Source organism: Neofelis nebulosa, chromosome 8, assembly GCF_028018385.1.
Source record: "Neofelis nebulosa isolate mNeoNeb1 chromosome 8, mNeoNeb1.pri, whole genome shotgun sequence".
Taxonomy (NCBI): Eukaryota; Metazoa; Chordata; class Mammalia; order Carnivora; family Felidae; genus Neofelis; species Neofelis nebulosa.
The window spans coordinates 66,391,433-66,413,484 of record NC_080789.1 but is presented as its reverse complement, the minus strand read 5'-3'; the positions used below and the strand labels follow the sequence as shown (position 1 = coordinate 66,413,484).

At 52.1% G+C, this 22,052-nt stretch overlaps 2 protein-coding genes and 1 long non-coding RNA gene across 3 annotated transcripts; 1 reads left to right on the top strand and 2 right to left on the bottom strand.

Annotated features, from left to right (window-relative positions):
- Positions 1-29: 29 nt before the first annotated feature.
- Positions 30-4,913, bottom strand: DHH (desert hedgehog signaling molecule). The gene is made up of 3 exons (XM_058742915.1): positions 4,320-4,913; positions 1,376-1,637; positions 30-1,095 (listed from the first exon to the last, which is right to left on the bottom strand). Exons 1-3 carry the CDS (start codon positions 4,620-4,622, stop codon positions 470-472), a joined length of 1,191 nt encoding a protein of 396 aa, XP_058598898.1. The 5' UTR covers positions 4,623-4,913; the 3' UTR covers positions 30-469.
- A 1,721-nt stretch (positions 4,914-6,634) lies between these two features.
- Positions 6,635-18,999, bottom strand: LMBR1L (limb development membrane protein 1 like). The gene is made up of 17 exons (XM_058742908.1): positions 18,659-18,999; positions 15,332-15,416; positions 14,257-14,290; positions 13,097-13,236; positions 12,805-12,908; positions 12,115-12,241; positions 11,499-11,567; positions 11,294-11,358; positions 10,897-10,969; positions 10,722-10,805; positions 10,551-10,627; positions 9,931-10,008; positions 9,708-9,781; positions 9,395-9,485; positions 9,223-9,289; positions 7,439-7,600; positions 6,635-7,236 (listed from the first exon to the last, which is right to left on the bottom strand). The coding sequence occupies exons 1-17, from the start codon at positions 18,728-18,730 to the stop codon at positions 7,169-7,171; spliced, it is 1,470 nt and encodes a 489-aa protein (XP_058598891.1). The 5' UTR covers positions 18,731-18,999; the 3' UTR covers positions 6,635-7,168.
- A 139-nt stretch (positions 19,000-19,138) lies between these two features.
- On the top strand, positions 19,139-20,060 carry LOC131519655 (uncharacterized). Its single transcript, XR_009265733.1, has 2 exons — positions 19,139-19,355; positions 19,653-20,060. It is a non-coding gene; the product is annotated as an uncharacterized LOC131519655 (long non-coding RNA).
- Positions 20,061-22,052: the final 1,992 nt, after the last annotated feature.

Sequence of the window (22,052 nt, the reverse complement as noted above, 5' to 3'; positions counted from 1 at the left end):
GGAGGTGAATTACTCTCTGAATAGAGATATTTTCCAATAAGCTCCTGCAAGCCTTCCCTTTATTAGCCCACCTGTAGGAAAATGTCAGACGTCAGATTGGCTGGCTGTGTCAGACAGTGTTAACGCCGTGCCCTGGCCCCTCACCTTGCCAGGCGGGGCAAGCAGATCATTATATTACAATTTATAAATAGAAAATAAAATAAAATAATCGGGTGGGGCCGAGGCACTCGGGAAGAGGTGAAATAGTCCTCGTCAGGGAGTACCCACCATCAACCCCGTCTACCTAGGACCAGAGATCTCCTCTCAGCTGGAGGTTGCCCCTAAACCAAGCAGTCCAGTCTCGACTCCATTTTTTTCCCCTATCCCTTCCTCCCCCCGCAGTCAGCCTCCTCTGCTGCCCACATCCCCAGATCTCAGCCCGAACGCCCCGGTTTCAGCAGGCGCCTCTGGGTTTCTGGGTCCGCCGCGCTCAGCCCAGCAGCTCCTCCGCCAAGCGATAGAGGAACCGAGAGTACCAGTGCATGCCAGTCGGCTGGACGGCCCCGCCGGGAAGCAGCGCCCCCAGCGCGTGTAGCAGGCGCAAAGGAGCGAAAGCGCGGTGCGCCCACTGATGACTCTCCAGAACCGCGTAGCACGAGGCCAGGACGTCGTTGACCAGCAGCGTGCCGTGTGCTGTGAGCGGCGCGAACACGCCAACTGCTTCCTCGCGCGCCACGCGGGCTATGCGTGCCGGCCGAAGCGCGTCCCCGCCGGGCGCCAGCACCGAGTCCCCCGCCCGCAGCCGGCGCGCGAACACCGGCGCAAAGTCGCCCGGTGCGGGCGCTGGCCCCCGAGCGGCGAACACCAGGTGCCAGGGCGTGAGCAACAGCTTGCGCGGGGGCCGCTCGGTCTCCACAGCCACGAAAGAGGCCCGGCGCTGCAAGTCCCGGTCCAGGAAGAGCAGCACGGGCGTGGGCACCACCCGGCCTGCCGCGTCTGCAGCCAGCACCCAGTCGCCGCGGTGCAGTTCCCGCAGGCCCTTCCGCTCTCCGCTTCGCAGGCGCACGGTGGCATTTCCCGGAAAGCAGCCGCCTGCCCTGACCGCCAGTGAGTTATCTGCAGGGAACATGCACAGAGATGACTGAATCAAGACCAGCGGTTCCAGGATGTACAGATTCTCAAAGACACGGGTCGAGCCCAGCCGCAGACCTCAACCCGTCCTGGGACAGAATGTAATTTCCCATGGATCTGGCCCCAACCTGGGCAGAAATGGAAGGATGGTTTACAACCCTAACGCCCACTTGGTCTCCCCTAGGGTCGCACCGGAGAGGTGCAGCCTCAGTTTCCCGGCAGGAGCCCCCTTTGGGTGGACCTCACCACCCACCCCCTACTGTACCGGCTTTGACCGACACGTGGACGTGGTTGCGGGACTCGTAGTAGACCCAGTCGAAGCCGGCTTCCACTGCCAGCCGCGCCAGCAACCCATACTTATTGCGGTCGCGGTCGGACGTGGTGATGTCCAAGGCACGACCTTCGTAGTGGAGTGAGTCCTGAGCATGGTGGCCATCTTCGTCCCAGCCCTCGGTCACCCGTAGGCGCACTCCGGGCCACATGTTCATCACGGCAATGGCCAGCGCGTTCACCCGCTCCTTACAGCGCTGGCGGGGAATAAAGGAGTCAGTCTCCTCACTACCACTCTCACCTTAGGGGCAAAAGGGACCTGGACGGGAGGGTCGATTGTTTTCCTGGCCTCACTCCACTCCCTCCCAGGTTTTGAGTGTCCCGGAGAGGTGAGAATCCGAATAGGTGCAGTCGTCAGTAAGCACTCCCTTTCCAGAGCGTTATGGGAGAACTGTGGGGTGCCCTCGGAGACTGATAGGGGGTGCCTATACCTAGCTCTTTCCCCACTTTCGACGCCCGCCCCTCACTCGTTATGGGACCTCGGCTCAACCTGGAAGAGGGCAAGAGTTGAGAGGGCGGGTGGAAGCTCGGTCAGGGAGGGGTTGAGCAGCCTGGCTCCCGGAGAGGAGCCCCTGTTTGAGCCTGGCCCCCGCCCCAAGCCCCGGCTGCCCTCCCTCCGCCTGATTCATCTTTTGTTTCGTTGCCTTCCCTGGCACCGGGCATCGCTTCCTTCCTTCCTTCCTCCTCCTCCTTTCGGCCCCTAGCATTAACCCCTTCGTGGTGCGAGTGCCCCCCACAGAGGTGCCCAAGCGGAGCCGTGGGGGATCAAGGCTGCTGGAAAAAGGGTTTGGGTGGCGGGGGCTGCGCGAAGTACAATGGCCATTCTCCGGGATGACTTAACCGAGCGAGAATCCCGGGCCGAGGCCGGGGACGCGCCGGGAGAAGCGGACTCAGCAGCTCCATCCACAAAGGCGCTTTTCAGCCGCCCGGGCTCAGGGAGAGGAAAGGGCAGAAAGCCGCGCCCCCCATCCCTGCTCCCGCCCGCCGGGCCCCCTCCCCCAGCGCGACCAGCCCTCCCAATTCCAACTCAGGCTCTGCCAGCCCGGAGAGCCCCGTCTTTCCATCTCTGTTCCAGATGCATCCCAGAAAGGCGTGGGAGTAGCACCTGAGATTAGCAGGAGCTGCCCTTGCGCGGAACTGGGGGGCCCCCTGCAGGGTGGGAGTGGAGAGGTGGGAAAGCATCAGTGGCTGGAAGCCTGCACCCGGGGGAGTGAGACCACGGTTATCTGGGCGGCTCTAGTCTGGGAGCCGGAGACCTTGGCACGCACCATAGCACGGACGCGGCGGGAGGAGGCTCGGAGAGGACAGCTTCCTTTTCTTCTCCTCGCTCCGACCTCTCACCTCGGACTTGGTTTTCTCCTAAGTGCCAGAGGGGCACTTTCCCCCTTCCCTTCTTCCCGACTTTTCTACACCTCCGCAGGGTTGGAGAGCAGGGGAGGGGAAGACAGGAAAAGTGGTAACTCCTTCCAACTTTTTGTCGTTCTGTCCCCTAAGGAGGCCCTGAGGCCTTGACCTGCGGGGGCAGCAGCCCAGTGCAGAGCCAACTCAATGGAGGCCTTTTGCAGCCAGGGTGTGGGAGATAAGCAGGACTGAGGGGTTCCTAGGCCCGTCAGAGCCCCTCCTGGGGCCTGTCCCTTGCTCTGGCCCCTCTGCTGCAGGTGGCAGCCAGAGGAACAGGCCACAATATTCCATGACCAAGGAGGGAAGGAGTGTCCCCTTCCCAATCTCTGAGTAGAAGTAGAAGGAATTCTTTCTCCCCTGGACAGGTTTTCCTAACAAAGTAACCTGGAAAACTATGGCAATTAATCGGAGGAAATCCGTACCCCTCCCTCTCCCCCCACCTCCCCACTCCATACACAATTAGGTGGTGTAATGGAAAGTGTATAGGACTTAGAATCAGGAGTCCTGAATTCTAGTCCCAGCCATGCCACTAATTAGTTTTTAAGACTTTGATTAAATCGCTTTTCCTCTTGGGGCCCAGTTCTCAGCTGCAAAATTGAGGCGGGGAGGTGGAAAAATGTGACTTCCAAGTTTCCTTCCAGTTCTGACATTTAAGATCACTGGCCAGAGGTGGTCCTTCACCCCTAAGGTATTGCTCACCTCATCCTAGGTCAGTTAGATTCCAGTCTGCAGCAGATGCTTGCTGCATGGTAGTTGAATTTAATCTTCAATTTCAAGGAAAACCCCTGAGCTAAGCTGAGCTTGAGGGATGCCTGGAACACTTTGATTCTCAGGTGGGCCCATCTCTTCTTCCCATTGAGGACTACTTTTCACCCAAGACAGTCGTTTAGACTCTAGAATAGCCTTGCCTTGGTTCTAGGGTGCCTCTCCCATGCTGAAGACAATTCCTGCTCACCCCCTTCTCAGGTAGATGACCTGGTGACCTAACCCTTCACCACCCCTTTCTCCTTCAACCTCTTCAATCTCTTCAAAGCCCACAGATCTTTTCCACAATCAGGTCAGGAGCCAGGCTAAGGGTAGAGCTTTCTGTCTGCTGCCTAGCCAGCTCCTGGCCCCCAGCTCACCCCAGCCCTTCCTGCCTGGCTCGGTAGCTGACCCCCGGTCCACGCCTCAGCCATTTCCCGTCTCGCCTGCCGCCATCCTCCTTTCCCCGCCCTCTCTGTCTCTCCCAGCTTCACTCTCACTAGTCCCTCCTCCCCTCCCCATTCGAGCCTCTCCCTATTGGGATCCCTCCAGATTACTTAGTCCAGTGAGCAAAGGTGGGTTGTTTTTTTTTTTCTTGGTGGGGGGGGGGTGGTGGAATGGTGGGGAGAGATTTTGAGTTTAAGGTCCCTATAGATGAAACCCAGCTCACCCTTCCGGGGCTGCCGCAGGAACTGGCAGTGCCCTGGGCGCAGGTGGGGAGAGGTCCTCCTTACCTCGGTCATCAGGCGGTCTGCACCACTGTTCTCCTCATCCTTGAAGATGATATCCGGGTTGTAGTTGGGCACCAGGTCCCGGAAGCGCTCGGAGCCCCTTGCCACTCTCCCCTCTGCCGGCCCACTGGCGCCTAGGGTCCGCTCGGGCATGCTGGGCACAAATTGCTTGTAGAGCAATGGCACGAGCTGCTTGCGCACGTAGCGGCGCCGGCCAACTGGTCCCCGGCCGGGTCCGCAGCTCTGGGCAGGCAGCGCCAGAAGTGCCAAGCAGCACAGGGGCACCAGCCTGGCCGGCAGCGCCATGGATGCAGAGGACTCAGGCCACAGGGAACGTTCTTGTCCTCACTAGCTCGCCCGTCAGTTGGGCATTTCCCTAGGCACCAGAGAGCCCAGCAGGCAGAGCTGCCCCCAGAGTGCCCTAGAGCTCTTGTGGCTCTGCGCACCTGGCTGCCGCTGGCTCTGCCCACATGCCCCCGGGGGGTCTGGAACCTGCTACTGATGGGCCATCATAGCAGGAAAGGGGGGTCGTGGGTGAGTGCCAGCCCAGCCTGGCTCTGCTGCCCGGCTCCTGCGCTGCCAGAACTCCCCGGCCCCGCCTTAAGTGGCCCCTGGCCCCGCCCCCCGCCCTTCTCCCAGGACCGTCCCTCCCCCTCCCACCGGGGCGGGGGCTCTAGTCGGTCACCGCTGGCCCATTGAAGTGTGTCCCATCCTGGAAACTGGGCAGGCACCTGTCTAAGAATTCCTAGCAGCTTTTCAGTCCGTAGCTGCCTGAATAAGCATCCTTCTACTCCCAAACCTAAGCTTGGCACCAAACCACCCTCCTCTGATACTTGAATTGGATCTTTACTGTCCCAAAGCCTATCCTGGCAGGCCATTGTCCTCTGCTATCATCCAGGAAGTATGGGTTCCAGTTTCTACCCAAGGCCAGCCAAGCCCTTTGGGCATACAACCAGAGCCTTTCTTCTCACTGGTCCTCCCCAAACGTCCCCCACTTTTCATCTCTCCTCAGCAGTAACTAGGACTGGAAGAGGTGGGTACCAGCGGACCATTTTCTCTGGTAACTCTGCAGCTTTTTTCTGAGAGCTTCCCCCAGAATCAGGGACAGAGTTTTGTAGTTATTATCTAGCTCTGGACTTCAAACTTCCACCCTGTCAAACACCCAAAGGCTGCTTCTCTTCTAATGCATAACGTTGTCAGGTGGAAGCTGCTGGAAGGTAAAGTGAGTACAGGTACAGTCTCTCTAACAGGCTAATGGATGCTTCCCTTCACCTTCCATCTAGGCATCTCTCTATAGCTTTCTCCCTCTCTGGACCCCCTAGGGCTCTGGTTCCAGCCATCTAGGTTCATCTCAGAGGCTTTGAGCCTGCAACACTTCACCCACCAATCTATTATTGTTTAGAAACCACTGTCTCTAAGAAGCCTTGCCTGATGTCCTGACACTGCCCATCTGTTTCCCTGAGAACCAGTGATTAACTGTCAACCTTTGTGGTATGTATTAGAATTATGTCACCCTTACTAGACAAAGCAGTTCTTAAGTACAAAACTGTTTACCATGAATCCCCGTGGCTAAGTACCTGGCCTAGAGTAGGGCACTCAGCAAATTTTCGTGGAATCTACACTTTTCGTGTGTGTTCTATACTCCCCCCTCCCTCAGCTCCAAGACGAGCACTCAGTGCAACTCTGTACATTAGAAAAAAGTGTTCCTTCCTCAAGACACCTGACTGCCACTTGCAAGAAAATGGCTGTAGTCACATAAAGACTATGAGGTGAATGGTGCCCCTGGAAGTTGTACAATGCACAATCTGTATCATCCTGAGCAGAAACTTTGTCCCTACCCCCCAACATATCAGGGGCCTTGCATCGTATTCTAGGCACTGATAACCTCCGGAAAGATGGAGTTACATTATTTCCTGAGAACTGCAAACCCTGGTTAGTCAGCCACTTCTTTTACTTTATATCCAAGTCAAGTCAGGGAGGACAGGGCTGAGGACATGTGCATATAGGGGGAAATTACCCTATTTCTACACCCATGCTCACTTACCCCCCAATAACCAAGGCCCAGAAACAAACCACGAAAACAAGAAAGAGTCAAGGGACCAGTCAGCTTTAAGCAAGGCTAAGGGAGGAGGAGCTTCCCACTGCTTAATTGTATGGCCTAATACTAGACCCAAGTCTCTAAAAGATACTAAGAATGCAGAAGGAGGGGGAAGAGAAAGGATGGTGGGCAGGATATCTGTTTTTCTCAGTTGGTAGATTCAGAACTGGTGGGAATAAGGCTGTTCAACAGACACAGAGACAGACACAGAGACAGGCCATTTGAAAAACCAAAGCAAACCCTGGAATCAACTTTATTGCTGATGGTTGTGGTCTCTTCTTCCCTATGCCCTCCTCTCTCTGATGGTCCAAAGCCCCTCCAGGATAGCACAGTGCTTAGGCTCTGCTGGGCCAGAGGCAAAGGAGACAATCTGCCTCCCAAGTCTGCCCCCAACTCAGTCCCTCCCCTAAACCCACCCTACCCTATTGCACATCAAATCATGTAAACATGGCTACGGGCATGGCCCTGAACAGCAGTGAGGCAGATTGATGTGTAAACAGATTTGGGACCAGGAGCCAGACCCAGTCACCCAGCCCCATCCCATGCTGAGGCCCACAGTTAAATCTGGAAAAGCAGGGGGGCCTGGTCCCAAACTCTGGCTCAGATTATGCAACAGTGCAGACGGTCCAGCTCCCCTCTACCACCCACCCTCTCAGATTCCAGGTCCTGAGGTCCACCCACTCCTGGGCGCCCCTCCAGGCCTGGGCAGCAGATGGCAGCGTCCAGTTTTCTCCCTCCCACCCCCAGCTGGACGTCACTGGTGCTGGGTCTTCCTAGATGCCCGGGGGAAACCGGAGACAGGCAAAGGCAATCTGTCCAGCCCTGGAGAAGAGGGAGGGTGGGCGGTCAAAAGCGGGACATAGGTCCAGTCTTGGGGGTAAGGAAACCGAGCCACAGAATGGGTGTCTGAGGCATGTTACAAACAAAGCAGAGAGCATGCCATCTCTCCTGCATGAGTGATCATGGTTCCAGAGGGCCCCACCTCACAACCACCCCACTAGCCTGCCCCCACACTCCCTCTCACCAAAGGCCCGGATCAGCTCTGCCCGCACAGCTGCGGTAAAGGTCTTCACCAGACAGAGAGTGGTGAGGCCCGCGAAGGCTGCATTGTAGAGGAACACGATGTAGAAATTGCCCAGCCAGTTGAAGCGTCCAAAGTCACCCAGCAGGTCAAAGCGAGTGAGCCCTGAAGTACAAAGGCCAGGATGGGAGTGGGCTCCCCAGCTCCTCCCTGGCTCAGAGCCCAGCTTTCTGCTGCCTCCTGGTGGCCACATCTCAACACTGCAATTCATAGGTTGGACTCCCCTATGCGTTAATGACTCCCACTCTCAACTTGTCTCAGAGGGAGTTCATGGATGTTGAAGAAAATGTCAGCAGCTAGGCTTGCTCCAACCTCCCTTCCAGAGTTTGGCATCTTCTCCTCCAATGGGGCCCCCCTCTGGCTCCACATGTCCCTAGGAGCTCCCTGGGCCTGCTACTTGTTCCTGGGCCAGGAACCTAAAAGCTGGTCACTCAGTGCTTTTTTGGGGGACAGAGCAGTGTGGAGGCTCAGAGCTGTTTTGGTTCATATCCAAACTCCACCCCTAGCTAATTGTGTGATCAGGATCAAATTCTTTAAATTTCTGTGCCTCGGTGTCCTTAACTATCAGAAATACAGAAAATAACGGGATTGTGAGAATTAAATGGGACAACACACATAAGGCACTACATATATGCCAGGCACTATTCAAACACTTACTGAGCCATAACCATCATAATAGTGTCATCATAAGTCCAAATATTGGGGCCCTCTCCTACCTAAAAACATATTCTTACCTGCATCCAACCCACGTAAGGAATTAACTAGTGGGCCACAAGTCTAGTGTCCTACTAAATCCCCATGGCATTAGTAGTACAAAGGGTGTAATGGAGACAACACAAACTGAAGAACCAAACAGAACTGATGTAAATACTAAATCATTTAGGAGACACGGATGACAGTATGATGGATGGGGGGATGACCTATGCAACTCCCATACTACCCTGGGGGGAACTATTATACTTTTGAACACTTCTTACCAGGTAATTCTAGATCATAGCTCTAAAGATGGGAGAAGGATTGAGTGTATTATCTGATGCCCCAGTGTGTGGGGAAAAGCACTGGACTGGGGTTTAAGAAACAAGGGTTCTTGGGGCCCCTGGGTGGCTCAGTCGATTAAGCATCTGACTTCAGCTCAGGTCATGATCTTGCAGTTCGTGTGTTTGAGCCCCACGTCGGGTTCTGTGCTGACAGCTCAGAGCCTAGAGCCTGGAGCCTCCTTCTCTCTGCCCCTCCCTGCTCATGCTCGGTCTCACTGTCTCTCTCTCTCAGAAATAAACATTAATAATAATAATAATAATAATAATAATAATAATAAACAGACAAGGGTTCTAGCCTGACTTGGCCTTGCTTCAAACTAGTTGTCTAACTCGCTAAGTCAATTAGTTTCTCTGTTTCTTGTCTTTACAAAATGAGAATGTTTATTAGTGGATCCAGCCCAAAGGAAGATTTGGGGAAAAGTGGTGCTTCTCCACCAAAAAATGGAAGTAAAAGGGAGAGAATATGGGGTGTAGCTAATGGGAGAAGTATGAGCTTTGAAGCAACACTACTCTGAAGCTCAACAGAGGCATTTTACAGGGCCTCAATTTCTCCATCTGTATAATGGGGGTAATACCTCCTTGAAGGTTTGTTGTGGGAATTAGAGACAGCATGTATAGAAAGTATAAGCTTAGCATGAGTAGGTACTCAGAAAAAGCCAATTAATTCCTTTACTTCCTTTTGCTACTTACCCAGGGTTCGAGAAAAGACAGGAAGTGCTGAGCTTAGGACCAGGAGACAGACACAGTTCCCAATTATCTGGGTGGGAGTAAGGAAAAGGGGAGGTGAGGGTAGCAGAGCTGCTAGCACCTAGCACCCATGCATGCCCCCGGGAGGCTTCCACTATACCCCGCCTCCAGCTACCTGCGTCATGGCTGTGTCGTGCCATCTGGGCCGCAGGCCCCGGAAGAGTGGAGAGCTGTAGAATCCCACAACTGAGGATATCATCAGGTAACTGCCAGTGGGTTAAGGAAGAACTGGCCAGCTCCCAAGGATTAGCATCATCTCAAAGGAAATGGACCTCTCCCCTAACCCTCCTTTCAAGTAAATCTTCTTTCTGAACCCCAGGTTGGTGAAGACTTGCCCCCTTCCCCAACATTCCCACCACACCTTCCCACCACAGTCCCAGGAGACAAGTCCAGTGAACAGAGGCAATGGTGGGCTTCCAGAAGGATACAAAATGAGTACAACCTGAATGACGGCACCAAAGGAGCCCAGCTTGGAGAAGGAGACCTGGCCCAGGGAGGCATCCTGAGAGAAGGAGTGGTGTCACTATAGAGTATTCCCTACCAGGAGCACCACCCAGCACCCAGCCTTCACTCTGGCCTCAGCTTCTGTCTCTCACCCCTAGCCTTTCTTAGGCTCTCCCCAAAAGATATGGTGGGAGGGTGGCCCAGTACCTGCATGCCTCGGGGCATGGCAGCCTCATCGATGAGCAGCTCCAGGATGTGGATGGCCACAATGAGCACAGAGAGGCCCTGTGTGAAGCAAGGTCATGGACTTCCATTCCTGCCTCAGCCCACAGCTGTATTCAGAGCTGAATGTTAGGAGCAGATACTCTGGCCCAACATTTTCAGTTTCCCATTAGCTGTGTAGGACTGTTCAAGGCTGTTGCGAGCAACAGAGCACCTTTGAGGGTATTATAAGACACACCTTTCTGGTCAAAGAGAAAAATGTACCTCTTCCTCCAGACTGATAAGACTTATTTCCAAGTCCAGAACATGGTAAGTGAGGGGATGGACTAGAGTTCAACCCCTATTTTCATCCCAGAGAAAACCCATGTGACTACTACTCAGTGGCCATGTATGACCTTAGGCAAACCCCTTCGCTTCTATTTCTTCATCTACAAAATGGGGCTGATGTGCTCGGTACAGGGCAGGGCACAAAGTAGCAATCAGTGAGAGGCAATTACTATTATTGAAGATAACCAGGTCCCTGAATCTCCTCCCCCTTCCCTGAGAAGACCTAAAGTACTCAAGAGCCTACTATTCCTCACCTCCACCAGGAACGGAATACCTACCGTCAGTACCAGTAAGCACAGCATGGCCAGGGGGTAGCCCAGGTTCCGCTGCCAGGCTGAAGCCTTCCGCCGCTTCTCTGTACAGGGATGGAAAGCTGTTAGCAAGGGCCTAGAATGAAGGGCTACCTTCCTTGGGGACACATAGGTATCAATCCCTACCAACCTACGTACCCAGGAGGACCCTCTGTGTCTGCAGAGCCAGGACCTGTCTGTGCAGCAGCTCCATATCCAAATGCAGCCAGCAGGAGGTGGGATCTGAGGGCAGAGAAGATGGTGCTGCCCCCCAGTCCTGAGGGCCCTGCCCAAACCATGCCCACCATCCCATCTGGGGAGAACCGTGACTCACTGCAAATCCTGCGAGTTAAAGCTGCCTCCTCAAAGGCTGAACAGTACAGCTGCTCCTCCAGGTCTTCCAGCAGCTGAGGGGAGGGGAAAGGGGAAACTGTCAGAGGTTCCCTGGTCCCAAAGGCCCAGGAGACCCCCCGCTCATCCCAGGATCCATAGTCTCATTCCTTCCCCTAACCCTCATTCATCACCCTGCAGCCAGTGGCTTTATCTAGTCCCTCCCAACTGCCTGTGTTCTGCCTTGCATGTCTGGTGACCAGCTCCAGATGATGGAAGTGAAAGGCACAAAGGCAGCAAAGGCTGGGACCTTCTGCAAGGTGTGCACCACACAACTGTAGGCCTGCCTCACTGTTTGGCCCCAGCTTTTCAGGAATCAAAGGGCAAAGAGTACTACATACCCGAGGCTTGACCAGTAGCTTCCCAGTGACTGAGAACATGCGGGCGAGACCTAGTGGAGTACACACTGTGGGGACAGGAGCCAGTTACCTGCCAGACCTTTCTCTCAACCACTTTCCCTACCCACCCTTCCATTCCCTCTCTTTCCATCCTGGTTACTCTGATCCATGGACTTTACCCATGCTCTCCAAGACCCCGAACACTCACCCAGGAGCAGCAGGACCCCAAGCAAGGAGATGCAGGAGTAGAGGTAGGGGAGGTAGTACTCCCAGAAGTCTAAGGGTAAAAAAGAAGTAAGTCAGCTCGTCTCTCCTCCAGCTTCCTGAGGGCTAGCAAGCTTCGGAGACTAGCAAGGACACCATATACAAGCCTATAGGGGTTAGGCAAGTAATACGAATGAGGAAAGCTGGCCTAGTGCCAGCAGAACAGGAAGCAGGTCCTAAGTCATAGGACCAAACTGGAGGTCTTAAGCCATATCTAAAGAACACAACTGCTATTAGGCCCACCCAGTCCCTGGGGTCTAGTGTGGCTGGATCCTCAACCTTGTCAGAAAAAGCCATAAATCTAGATATTTAATGTGAAATCTCCCAACTTTTACATTTCAGCAACTGACCCCTTTATATTTTTAATCATTGCATGGGTCCAATGGATCATTCCTGCAAATTGGACTTGGCCTGAAGTCCATCTGTTTGAAACTTCAGTCTAAGAAACATGGTCCCAACCTTCTCCACTTTAGAGGGATACAGTTGTTCCAGGCAGAGGAACATCAGCCAACTGCAGAGTCACGCAGCCTGGAGGGTGGGGAGGAAGCTGGCTCTCTCACCATAGAGTGACTCCCTGCTGGCCTTGTTGTTGTCCACAATGGCCGAGGCCACCCACACCATGCCTAGCACTAGGAGGGTGAGGAGCATCAACATCACCACCGTCTCATAGACCCGGCCCAGGACACCCTATAGAAGGAGACAACAGATGAGGGTCAGGTTCAACATCAGGGGAAGGTAGGAGACACTGGGGATGGCAGCCTGGCTGGGGAAACCAGAGAGGACTGGGTTCAGGAGACAGGGAACATCTAGGGACATTCATTATACAGGATAGGCTTCATCTGGAACCCCCTCCTCAGGTACCTTCTCTATCCTGCCTTGCCCTGGGAGGCTGACCCCTGAGGGCTGCATCACGTAAGCTCTTTGCCCTCTGGGAAGAACAGGCAGGAGAGTGGAAAATAGGAAGAGAGGGATCAGGGTATTTCTTGTTTCCTCCTACCTTTGGCTTTATGGTTTTGGCAGTGGCTGTGAAGCACCTTCCAGCTTCAAGTATCAGTGGGTTCCAGAAACTATTTCCCTTTGCTCTCATAGGCCTAGAGGTGGTAATGACTTCCTGCTGCCAGTAGCACTTCAAACTCTTTGTTGGTCCCCTTAACTCTGACTAAACCTCTGCCAATAGTCTTTGTTAAAATCTCTTCAGTTGAACCATCTGAGTGGAATTCTGTTTCCTGCCTGGGTATAACCCCACTCACCTTTCTGGAGCCAGCAAAGCCCTCAGACTCAGTGAAGAAGTATGCAAAGGGCATGAGGAAGATGAGGGACAGGTTAGAGAAGAGAAAAACGAGGTTCCAGAGGCCTAGAGCAAAAAAGGAAAAGCAGAGGTGGTCAGTGGGGGAATGGGAATGACCCATTGGGGACTGATCATGTGGCAGAGGAGGGGGCAAGGGTGGGGTGATATACAACTAATTAGCCTAGGCTGTCTGTGTCTGTCTGAACATACCTGTTTCCTATCCCCACCCCAAGTTGCAACCAGGAGCAACGTACCATGGATGAGGGAGCCGTTGAGCCACTGGATATAGTAGTTGCGAGGAAGTGAGAGCAGCACCTCATTGCTGATAATGGAGAAGGGCAGGAGCAGGACAGCACCCAGGGCGACCGCCAGGGTAAAGGTGCAGAGCTCGAGCCTGGGCAGAGAATGGGTGGTGCCCTTGCTTAGCTCGGGCACTTACTCCCCTTGGCCCAAGAAGCCCTATTTGTCCCCATGGGCACCTGTGAACTACATGTAGCAGTGACAGACTGAGGGAAGGAGCCATCCAGCTAGGGCACTACCACTGCCCCCCTGAACACCCCCTCCAAGGAAGCCTTGGCACAAAGAATGGGAACACCTTAGGCATTCATGTCATCTGCCATGACACTTGCCCAGATTGTCCCCAGGAATGTGGTCCTCCTACACATGCCTGCTGGGTATGGCAGGTATGCCAAGCTAAGGGGCTTGTCTTCTCTTCTCTTCTCTGCTCAGAGATGTGGATTTCTGAGCTTGCCTTCTCCAGCCCAAATAAGAGCAGGGTCACCCCATATGGCTATGCCCTGCATGAAGGCACTAGGCAAAGGAAAATAAGGAGCTGAAACCCAGCTTGATAGCCAAGGCCTGTGTCCAGGACTGCCTCAGCTGAAAAGAAGAGATACTTTTTTATCTAGTTGGTCCACCAAGAGGGGAAGGTTGCCTTCCTCTAAACTGTTGACCTGGAGGGGTCATCTCTCTATTTTCCCTATATGTGCTGGTGAATAATAACAGCCTGGAGCAAGGGTTATCCTCTCAGAACCAAGCATGCCCTGCCCTTGACGGTTCCACCTTCCACATCCCCTGCTCTATTTCCATTGGTTTACATCCCCACAGTACTCCCTCCCTGATGGCCACTGGGAGGTGAAGCCAAGCTGGAACCACTTCCGGTGACTCAGGCCCCAGATCACAGTCCCTGGCCAAGAGGCTCCCAGAAACTCCTGGCCTAACCAGGAAGACAGGAACAACAGCTTTTCCAAGCGTCTCCAGGGTGGGGTGAAGCCGGAAGAAGCCAGAAATGGAGTGGAAGCAGAAGCCCTCTCTTCATTGTACAACACCTCACTCTCCCCCTGGCTCCAGGAGTCTCACTAGATCCCAGCTTCTAAAGGTTCCTGGTGCCAGGTGCTGAGGCAGCAACACTTACGCAATCTTGTTGACTGTGGCATCTTCATCATCCACTACGAGAGACGGGGGGCAAGGGGAAGAGGTAGGACATCAGTGGGTAGCTCTGGGAACCATCTGTGCTGCAGTGGGCCCTGCCACCCCCTCCCTATCCGGAGGCAGAGCTGGACAGGAGGCTCTGGCAGAGTCCACACTATGAACCCACAACCTATTCTCTGGCCAAGGTGGCAGCTTTAAGATCTGTGGTCCCAGGCAGAGAGAATACAGGCCAGAAATTCTCTCACTTCCCTCCCTCCCCACAATCTCTCATTGCAGGTTCCTCTTTGCAAGCTGAACACGTAAGAAACAACTGGTCTGTAAGGCTGGTTACATCAGTGGCTGGATTAAGCAAAGGGAAAACAGGGGAGGGGGAGGGGAGAGTCACAGAGAAAGCCCTCAGGAGCATTACACTGAGGAGTAACTGTCTTCTAGGGTGGGGGCTCATGAAGCCTTCTGGAGGGAAGGAAAGGCTAGGGCCGGGACAGGATGATCCGGACAGGCAGGTGGAGGGAACTGGGGCAAGTGTGTCACCCGAATCGCACAATGCCTACGGGAAGGAAAGCTCCAATCTGAGCACACTTAGGCTCTCTATAAAGAGAAAGTCCACCTTCACCAGGTCCTGGGGTCCCAGTGGTCAGCAGGTCTCTGTTACTGGGTGTGGATGCACTAGTGGAGAGAACAGATTGTACCCATGGTAACACTCACCATAATACCCATTTTAGGTTCACAGAGGGCTTTCATATTAACCATCTCATTTGGTCCACACAATGTCAATGAGCTGGTAAGAGACTATTAGGCCTGTTTTGTAGGGGATGGAACTGAATGTCAGAAAAGTTACATGACTTGCCCAGTGGCTTTATCAGTTGCAGGCCCTTCTGTCTAGACTTTCCACTATACCACCTTGCCCCTGCCTGTGGAAGGGAAGCAGAACAGGCAAAGGCTCCGAAACAGTTGACCCTCCTTTCCCAGCAGGCACCATAGGCCCATTCCCCTGAGGATGGCCCCATGGCAACAGGATCCCTGGCAGAGGACAGGCAGGAGGGAGGAAAGTCACATACCTGTGGTGAACTCAGCAGGCTTCTTGAAGTGGGTCAGGGCGATGTGGCAGAGAATGTAGAGTGTCGCAAACAGAAGTGTTGAGATCTGTGGCAGAGTGTGAGCTGGGATGAGAAACTCTAATCCCCAGCATATTCCACAGCCCCTGCGGCCTGTTAATTCTATGGGGTCACTTTCCCAAAACAAGGCACCATACTTCCCGGGGTTCCATTTTTCTCCCCAGTACTTTCTTCTGGTCAGGGCCCCAGGGGCCTCTAAGAAGCACCAGAAAGGGGATGGGGGGACAGTACTACGTCCAGCCCTATGAAGTTTTGTCTGGGAGAAAATAGCTTCAGCTGAACCCTGGTTGGTAAATGGGCAGAGAAAACTCCTAGAGATCCACGTACACACATGCCTGAAATGGGCCACAGAACCAGAGGGAATTTACTCCTAGTACATTACAGGAAAGAATAGCAGCTTTCAGGGAAGAAGGGGATGCCTGCATTGTCCTGATACTTCACTCTTCCTCCCTCTTCCCCTTCCCCTGCTGCCACTTTGGCCCAAGCTCCAGGAGAGAATAAGTAGGAATCATGTTCCTAAACTACTTCAGGATTTCTACTCTGTGTTTATTCAGGGGACCTGAAAGATCAGATCTGCTCTGGGCTAAAGTAGAGCCTCATTTAATCCCCTGTCCCTCAGAATAGACCTTAGTTGAGGCCCAACATCTAAAATCTACATTTCTAGAACCACACCACCCCCCCTTTGTTTTTTTTATTTTGATTTTTTACTTATTTTTTCTTTTATAATCATTTTATTTTTTTCCTCTGTATGTATGTATGTATTTATTTATAATATAATTTATTGTCAAATTGGCTAACATACAATGTGTAAAGTGTGCTCTTGGTTTTTGGGGTAGATTCTTGTGGTTCATTGCTTACATACAACACCCAGGGCTCACATCAGCCCCTTTAAAGGCTGTTAATTCCTGGTCCCTACTTCAAGTGACTTCCAGCTCCGGAGCCAGGCCTCTCAGTGCCCCTGGGCAACTGGCCCTCCAATCACCAGTTATGGCAGGACTTGGCCAGGTAACTCTGCACATGCATGCATCCCTACCGTACCCCAAGTAATCTGCTGCTGTCCAGGGAAGGAGCCACTGGTCAGCTTGGCTCTGCAATCAGTGCTAGAGTCTTGAGAAGAGATGTTATTGCATTTTTTAAAATTAATTTATTTAAGTAATCTCTATACCCAATGTGGGGCTTGAACTCATAACTCTGAGATTAAGAGTTACACACTCTTCTGAGGCATCTGGATGGCTCAGCCAATTAAGCCTCTGAATCTTGGTTTTGGCTTAGGTCATGAGCTCATGGCCTTGTGGGTTCAAGCCCCACATGGGGCTTATGTATGCGCTGGCAGTGAGAAGCCTGCTTGGGATTCTCTCTCTCTCTCTCTCTCTCTCTCTCTCTCTCTCTCTCTCTCTCTCTCTCTCTCTCTCTCTCTCCTCTCTCTCTCCCTCTCTCTCTCTCTGCCCCTCCCCCACTTGCACTGTCTCTGTCTCTCGCAAAATAAATAAACTTAAAAACAAAAAGAGCTACACATTCTTCCCACTGAGCCAACCAGGCACCATGAGATGTTAATTGCATTTAAAGTAAGCAAAGAAAGCAGGATCAGTCTTGTGGGTCCTCCAGTTCCCAAGAGGAGCTGACCCTACAGGGAATCTGCATACAGTGACCTATACAAGGAAGGAAGAAGTCAAAGAGACCCAAGGAGAGCAATGGATCTAGAATAAAATTTTAGCTTTTAATATTAGGGAAGCTGAGTAGAATGAGTTACTCAGATTGTACTGAAGATTTCTACTGCCTAGTGCTCTTTCTGCCCTTGGGCTTGCGTAACAGCCAGGAAGGTGGGAGGGCTCAAAAGGTCAGGCTGGAGTTCCACGCAGTTCCAGCAGAAGCTAGGTCATTCTCTAGAGCAGTGCATGGGAGCCAGGTGGGGGAGGCACGAGAAGCCTTCGGGCTGCCCTTGGCCAGCACTGATGTCCTCAGCTAACAGTACTAAAGAGTGGGGGAGATATTTAGCAGGCTGCTTCTCTGTCCAAGGTCTCATCCCTCCCCATTCTCTAGGAATGTGGGCCTCTATCCCTACACTGTTTCAAGGCCTGGCGTGTCTCCACAATATGCCCAACCTCACCACGTGGGACTATCCACTAAGGATCACCCAAGGAAAGCTGATCTGGAGTTCCACACGTGGACTGATACATTCCCTATTTTTCAGTCCTCACAGATAAGAGCAGACCTAGTTATGTCATGGCTCACTTTACCTCTCCTCCAGTCTGAGGCTGCCCAGGGCAGATTGTGAAAAATAAAGGATGACCCCATCAGTGGGTCTCCCTTCGCATTAAGGCTTCTGTTCTTCCAGACCTTCCCTTTTTGCTTTCTATTTAGTATCTGGGGGTGAGGGCTACTCTCAGGAAGTCTGAGGAAGGAGATAGAGGAGGGATGAGAATTGAAAGCAGGCCTGAGGAAGATGCAGCTCCCTAAGTGCCACCGGTCTCCCCTGGGGCCCAGGAGTGAGGCGTCCATCACAGTGTGGCAGGTTCAGCTGTTGCTCTAGGTGGCAGTGAGGGAGTAGGGAACCGCAGCCTGCGGCTCTCTGGAGCACTGGGGAGGGAGAGGGACATTCACAGGGGAAATCCCGGCGTGGCCGGAGAGCTAGGAACCTACGCTTGTGGGGGTTTCTAACAAACACCAATGAGAAGGAAAAGAAGGGGAAAACTTAATTGTTCTCCATCTCTACACAGAATCCCTCCCAGCAAGAGTCCTTTCTTCCGAAGTGGGAGACCCATCAAAGTCCCCTGTTCCTCTGACAAGCCACCCCTACACCTCCCAAGTTTTTCTTGGAATCTAGTTCAGCGTTTGGACGTCCTCCTTTTCGTGAAACATCAGTGGAGTTTGCGGGTAATGCAAACAAGCCCTCCCTCAATTAAAGCCATCCCTCTCAGACTATCCGACTACGAAGATAAAACTCACTAGCCTTGCAGGCCCACGCCCTGAACCCCAGCAGGGGTGGGGGGAGGCAGGAGGGCGGGCGGGGGGAGGGGCGTGTAGAGGGGAGGAACGGAAACCGACCCGCGGCTTTGTTTACCGCGCAGCTACCCTACTGATCCGATCTGGGGGTTCACCAGCCGGAGCACCGGTCCTTCCTTCTGTCAGGCCGGGGCCCTTGGTCGCTCGCCCCTGGACCTGGCTCTGAGCCTAGGTGGTCGCACTCCAACCCGAACTTCTCCCTCTCCCGCGACACCCGTGCTTCTCCCCGTCTTGGTCCTACCCTTCCTGCCCGGGTCCCGTACTCACAATGCACTCGCGAACCCTCTCGTGGAATAGCTGCTCTCGCACGGATAGCACTTCGTAGTCAGCTGCTTCCATACTCTGCTCAGCATGACTGGGGCGGGGGTGTCTCCGGGTCCGGGGAGGACGAGCGGGGATGAAGCCGCCGCCGCCACGCACCCGGACCCAGCCAGGGAGCCTTTCCTCGCAGCCTGCGACGGAAACTCGGGATAATCTGGAGCTCAGATTCAGTCGTCCGGACGCCTTAAAGGGGCAGGCACCAGGCGCCTGGTTTTAAAGGGCCCTGGCCCCCTCTGCTCCCTCCCCTTTAAGGTCCGGCCTCAGTTAACTTTAACGCAAACACCCGCCAACAAGCCTGCTACGAGGAAGCGCAGGTGCTGCTTCTATCTTACTGGAGACCAACTGACGACACAAGGGGTGGGCAGTTTCTTCCAGCGAGCTGAGTTCATTGGCTCCTAAGGAGCTGCCGCTCATCGCCAAAGGAACGCTGATAGGCTCGCCCCGTGGAAAGAGGCGGGATCTTTGGGGCCCTAACAGTGCCAGTTCTAAAACTAAACAACTGTCTCCTTCAGCTCCTGCTGTTCAGAGAGGTCTCTTCTCGCACTGCCCGAGCAACCAAGATTTGAATTTGACCGTGGTTAAATGACCCATTTGGACCAGGCCAGCCAGGCAGGATGGGAGAGCGCCATGGGGGTTCTGAAAGGTACCGCAGCCCAGTAACCCAAGGCCTGTAGCAGCATTTTCCGAAAAGGTGTTTATGTTGGGGTGGGGCCCCTCCGCAGCCAGGAGTTTTCACTCAGTAACTTTTGTGGGAGGCCTAGTGTGTGCTGGAGCAAATAGTGAAGAAAACTGCATAGAGAACCACAGAAATATCTTCTGAAACTTTGTGAGGAAATGCCCACGGGATCATTGCTGAATGGGACTGAGTCAAATGTTAGCTGACCACCTACTATGTGCCACTCACCTTACAGACTTCTATCTCATTTTTACATCACAACAGCCCCTCAGAGGACGGTGTGATTAGCACTTTAGAGATTAGAAAACGGTGAGAAGTTGTTACGTGCCCAAGGTCACACAATTAAGGAATGCCAGTTCTCTTCCTGCCACCTTGGAATATGCACTGTTTGGGAAGTTCCACCTTCATGGAGTTGAACTCATCCTCTAAATTGGAGAAGGGAAACTCAAAAGAAGGGTTGAGTTTTGCAAAAACCCCCCACTGAAGAAAAAGAGCCTGATTGTAACGGTCTAGTCTGCATCCAGTTACTATCTGAGCAAAAGTCAGAGGCCAGAATTAACAGCTGAATTCTGTACCCTGGTTAACTTCTCTGGAGCAAGTCATTTTTGTCCCTTCTTTGTTTGCCCAGTGATTTGCAGTAGGATCTTGGGAAATAAAATTAATGTACTTGTATATATGTGTACATGCCAAATATATATGTGTGTACACACACACACACACACACATCTGTCTTTGGTGACAGCAAGATAATGAGAGGAGCTAAGGAGTTGATTTCCCTCTTAGCAACTAAGCTTAGGGTGGAGAGAACATCAGTGGGAAGAGGGGGTAGTTACCAAGAGATGAAGATCGCTGGTTGGGTCCTGGGATCTGCTGCAAGGAAGGAAAAGTGAGCACAGGGAGGTGGCTTGGGCTATTGAGCACACTTTGGGGATAACATATTGTGTTTTGTTTGGCTTACAGTGTTTTGGTTTTTTTTAAACAAATTTGAACAAACTTATAAAAATCAGGACACCTTAAGAATTTAGATTTCTGTCTCTTAAATAGAAGATCTGGCAGAACTGGGCAACAAGGACATATGACCCTATAGATGGGGCAGGATGTGCTCTGGTCTTTCACAGGCTTTATCACTTGGGGAAGCGCTAACACCTCACCAGTGTTTCCACTTACATTGTCAGCCCAGTTGTGCATTTGAGGTCGTAACCTATGAGCTAACCCCTCTCTACTGCTTCAACTTGGTACCATCTTAACCCCAGCCTTTGGTCAACTCCTGGTGGACATTGTCAAGCTCTTTTCTTCCTTAGGGCTCGGTATTTGATGTTGCTTCTGCCCAGAAGGCTCTCCTCTTCCCCTCCTCCTTCCCTATTCAGTTCTGGCTGATTTAAATCTCAGGTTTGAGCTTAAATGATAATTGTCCAGAGGAGTCTTCCCTCACTAACTTATCTAAAGCAAACTAATTTTGTCATATTAATTATAACAAATGGTCATAGCTTGATTTGTTTGTATTTGTTTGTCCTGTCCTCCGTATAGGCTTGTAAAGGGGAAGAATCATTTGTCTTGAATGTAGTTATTTCCTTAGCCCTTAGCCAGGTACCTAATACATGCAGACACTCAAATATTAACAAATGTATTGAGAAAAGATGTCAGGCACTGCTAATAATCAGAAGACCTGGGTTCTAGTTCTAGCACTGTCATCCTGGACCATATTTAATCTTGTTTGCAAAACTAGAACACCCTTCAGATTGCTTCTAAATCTAAAAATCTAATGTTCACCGTCCTTTGCAGTTTACAATGTGCTGTGACATCACCCAAGCCACAGACTATTAAATCTGATTCTTTTTTTTTGTTTGTTTGTTTTTTTTTTGTTTTTTTGTTTTTTGTTTTTTTTAAATTTTTTTTTAACATTTATTTATTTTTGAGACAGAGAGAGACATAGCATGAACGGGGGAGGGTCAGAGAGAGAGGGAGACACAGAATCTGAAACAGGCTCCAGGCTCTGAGCAGTTAGCCCAGAGCCCGACGCGGGGCTCGAACTCACATACCGCAAGATCGTGACCTGAGCCGAAGTCGGACGCTTAACCGACTGAGCCACCCAGGCGCCCCTAAATCTGATTCTTACAACAGCTGGTTGACATAGATTCTGCTTAGAGATTTATCACCTTCTAGAATGTACAGATATGTACAACTGAAGTGAACTTTAAAAGGCAAAATATCAATAAACATATCAACTTGGAACTGCATGGTAGAAGACAAGCTCAGAATAGAGAGAATCTAGAATAATTCCTAGAGAAAGTGGTTTCAAAGTGGAAATCTGATTTATTTGCTCACAAGTCTTTGAGCCCTTGTTTACAAATCCATTGGAAGCCAATAACTGTCTTTTCACTGCCTATATTTAGAATTGGCAAGAGATTCCAAGATTACTGAGTTACCACTCAGAAAACTATGCAAAAAGACACTCCCTAATATCTTTTTAAACTTACCAAATCTCACTTTGTCCAAATCCTATCTACTTCCAAGGCTCAACTTGCCAATAATGTAATGTCTTTTCTTCCATTCTTTCCTGAAGGGATTTTTGTCTGTATCATTTCAACTATCTAGTTCAGTGAGCAATTAGGCATATATGCACTATTTTATAACATTATCTTGAGCTATTATTTAAGTCTTTTG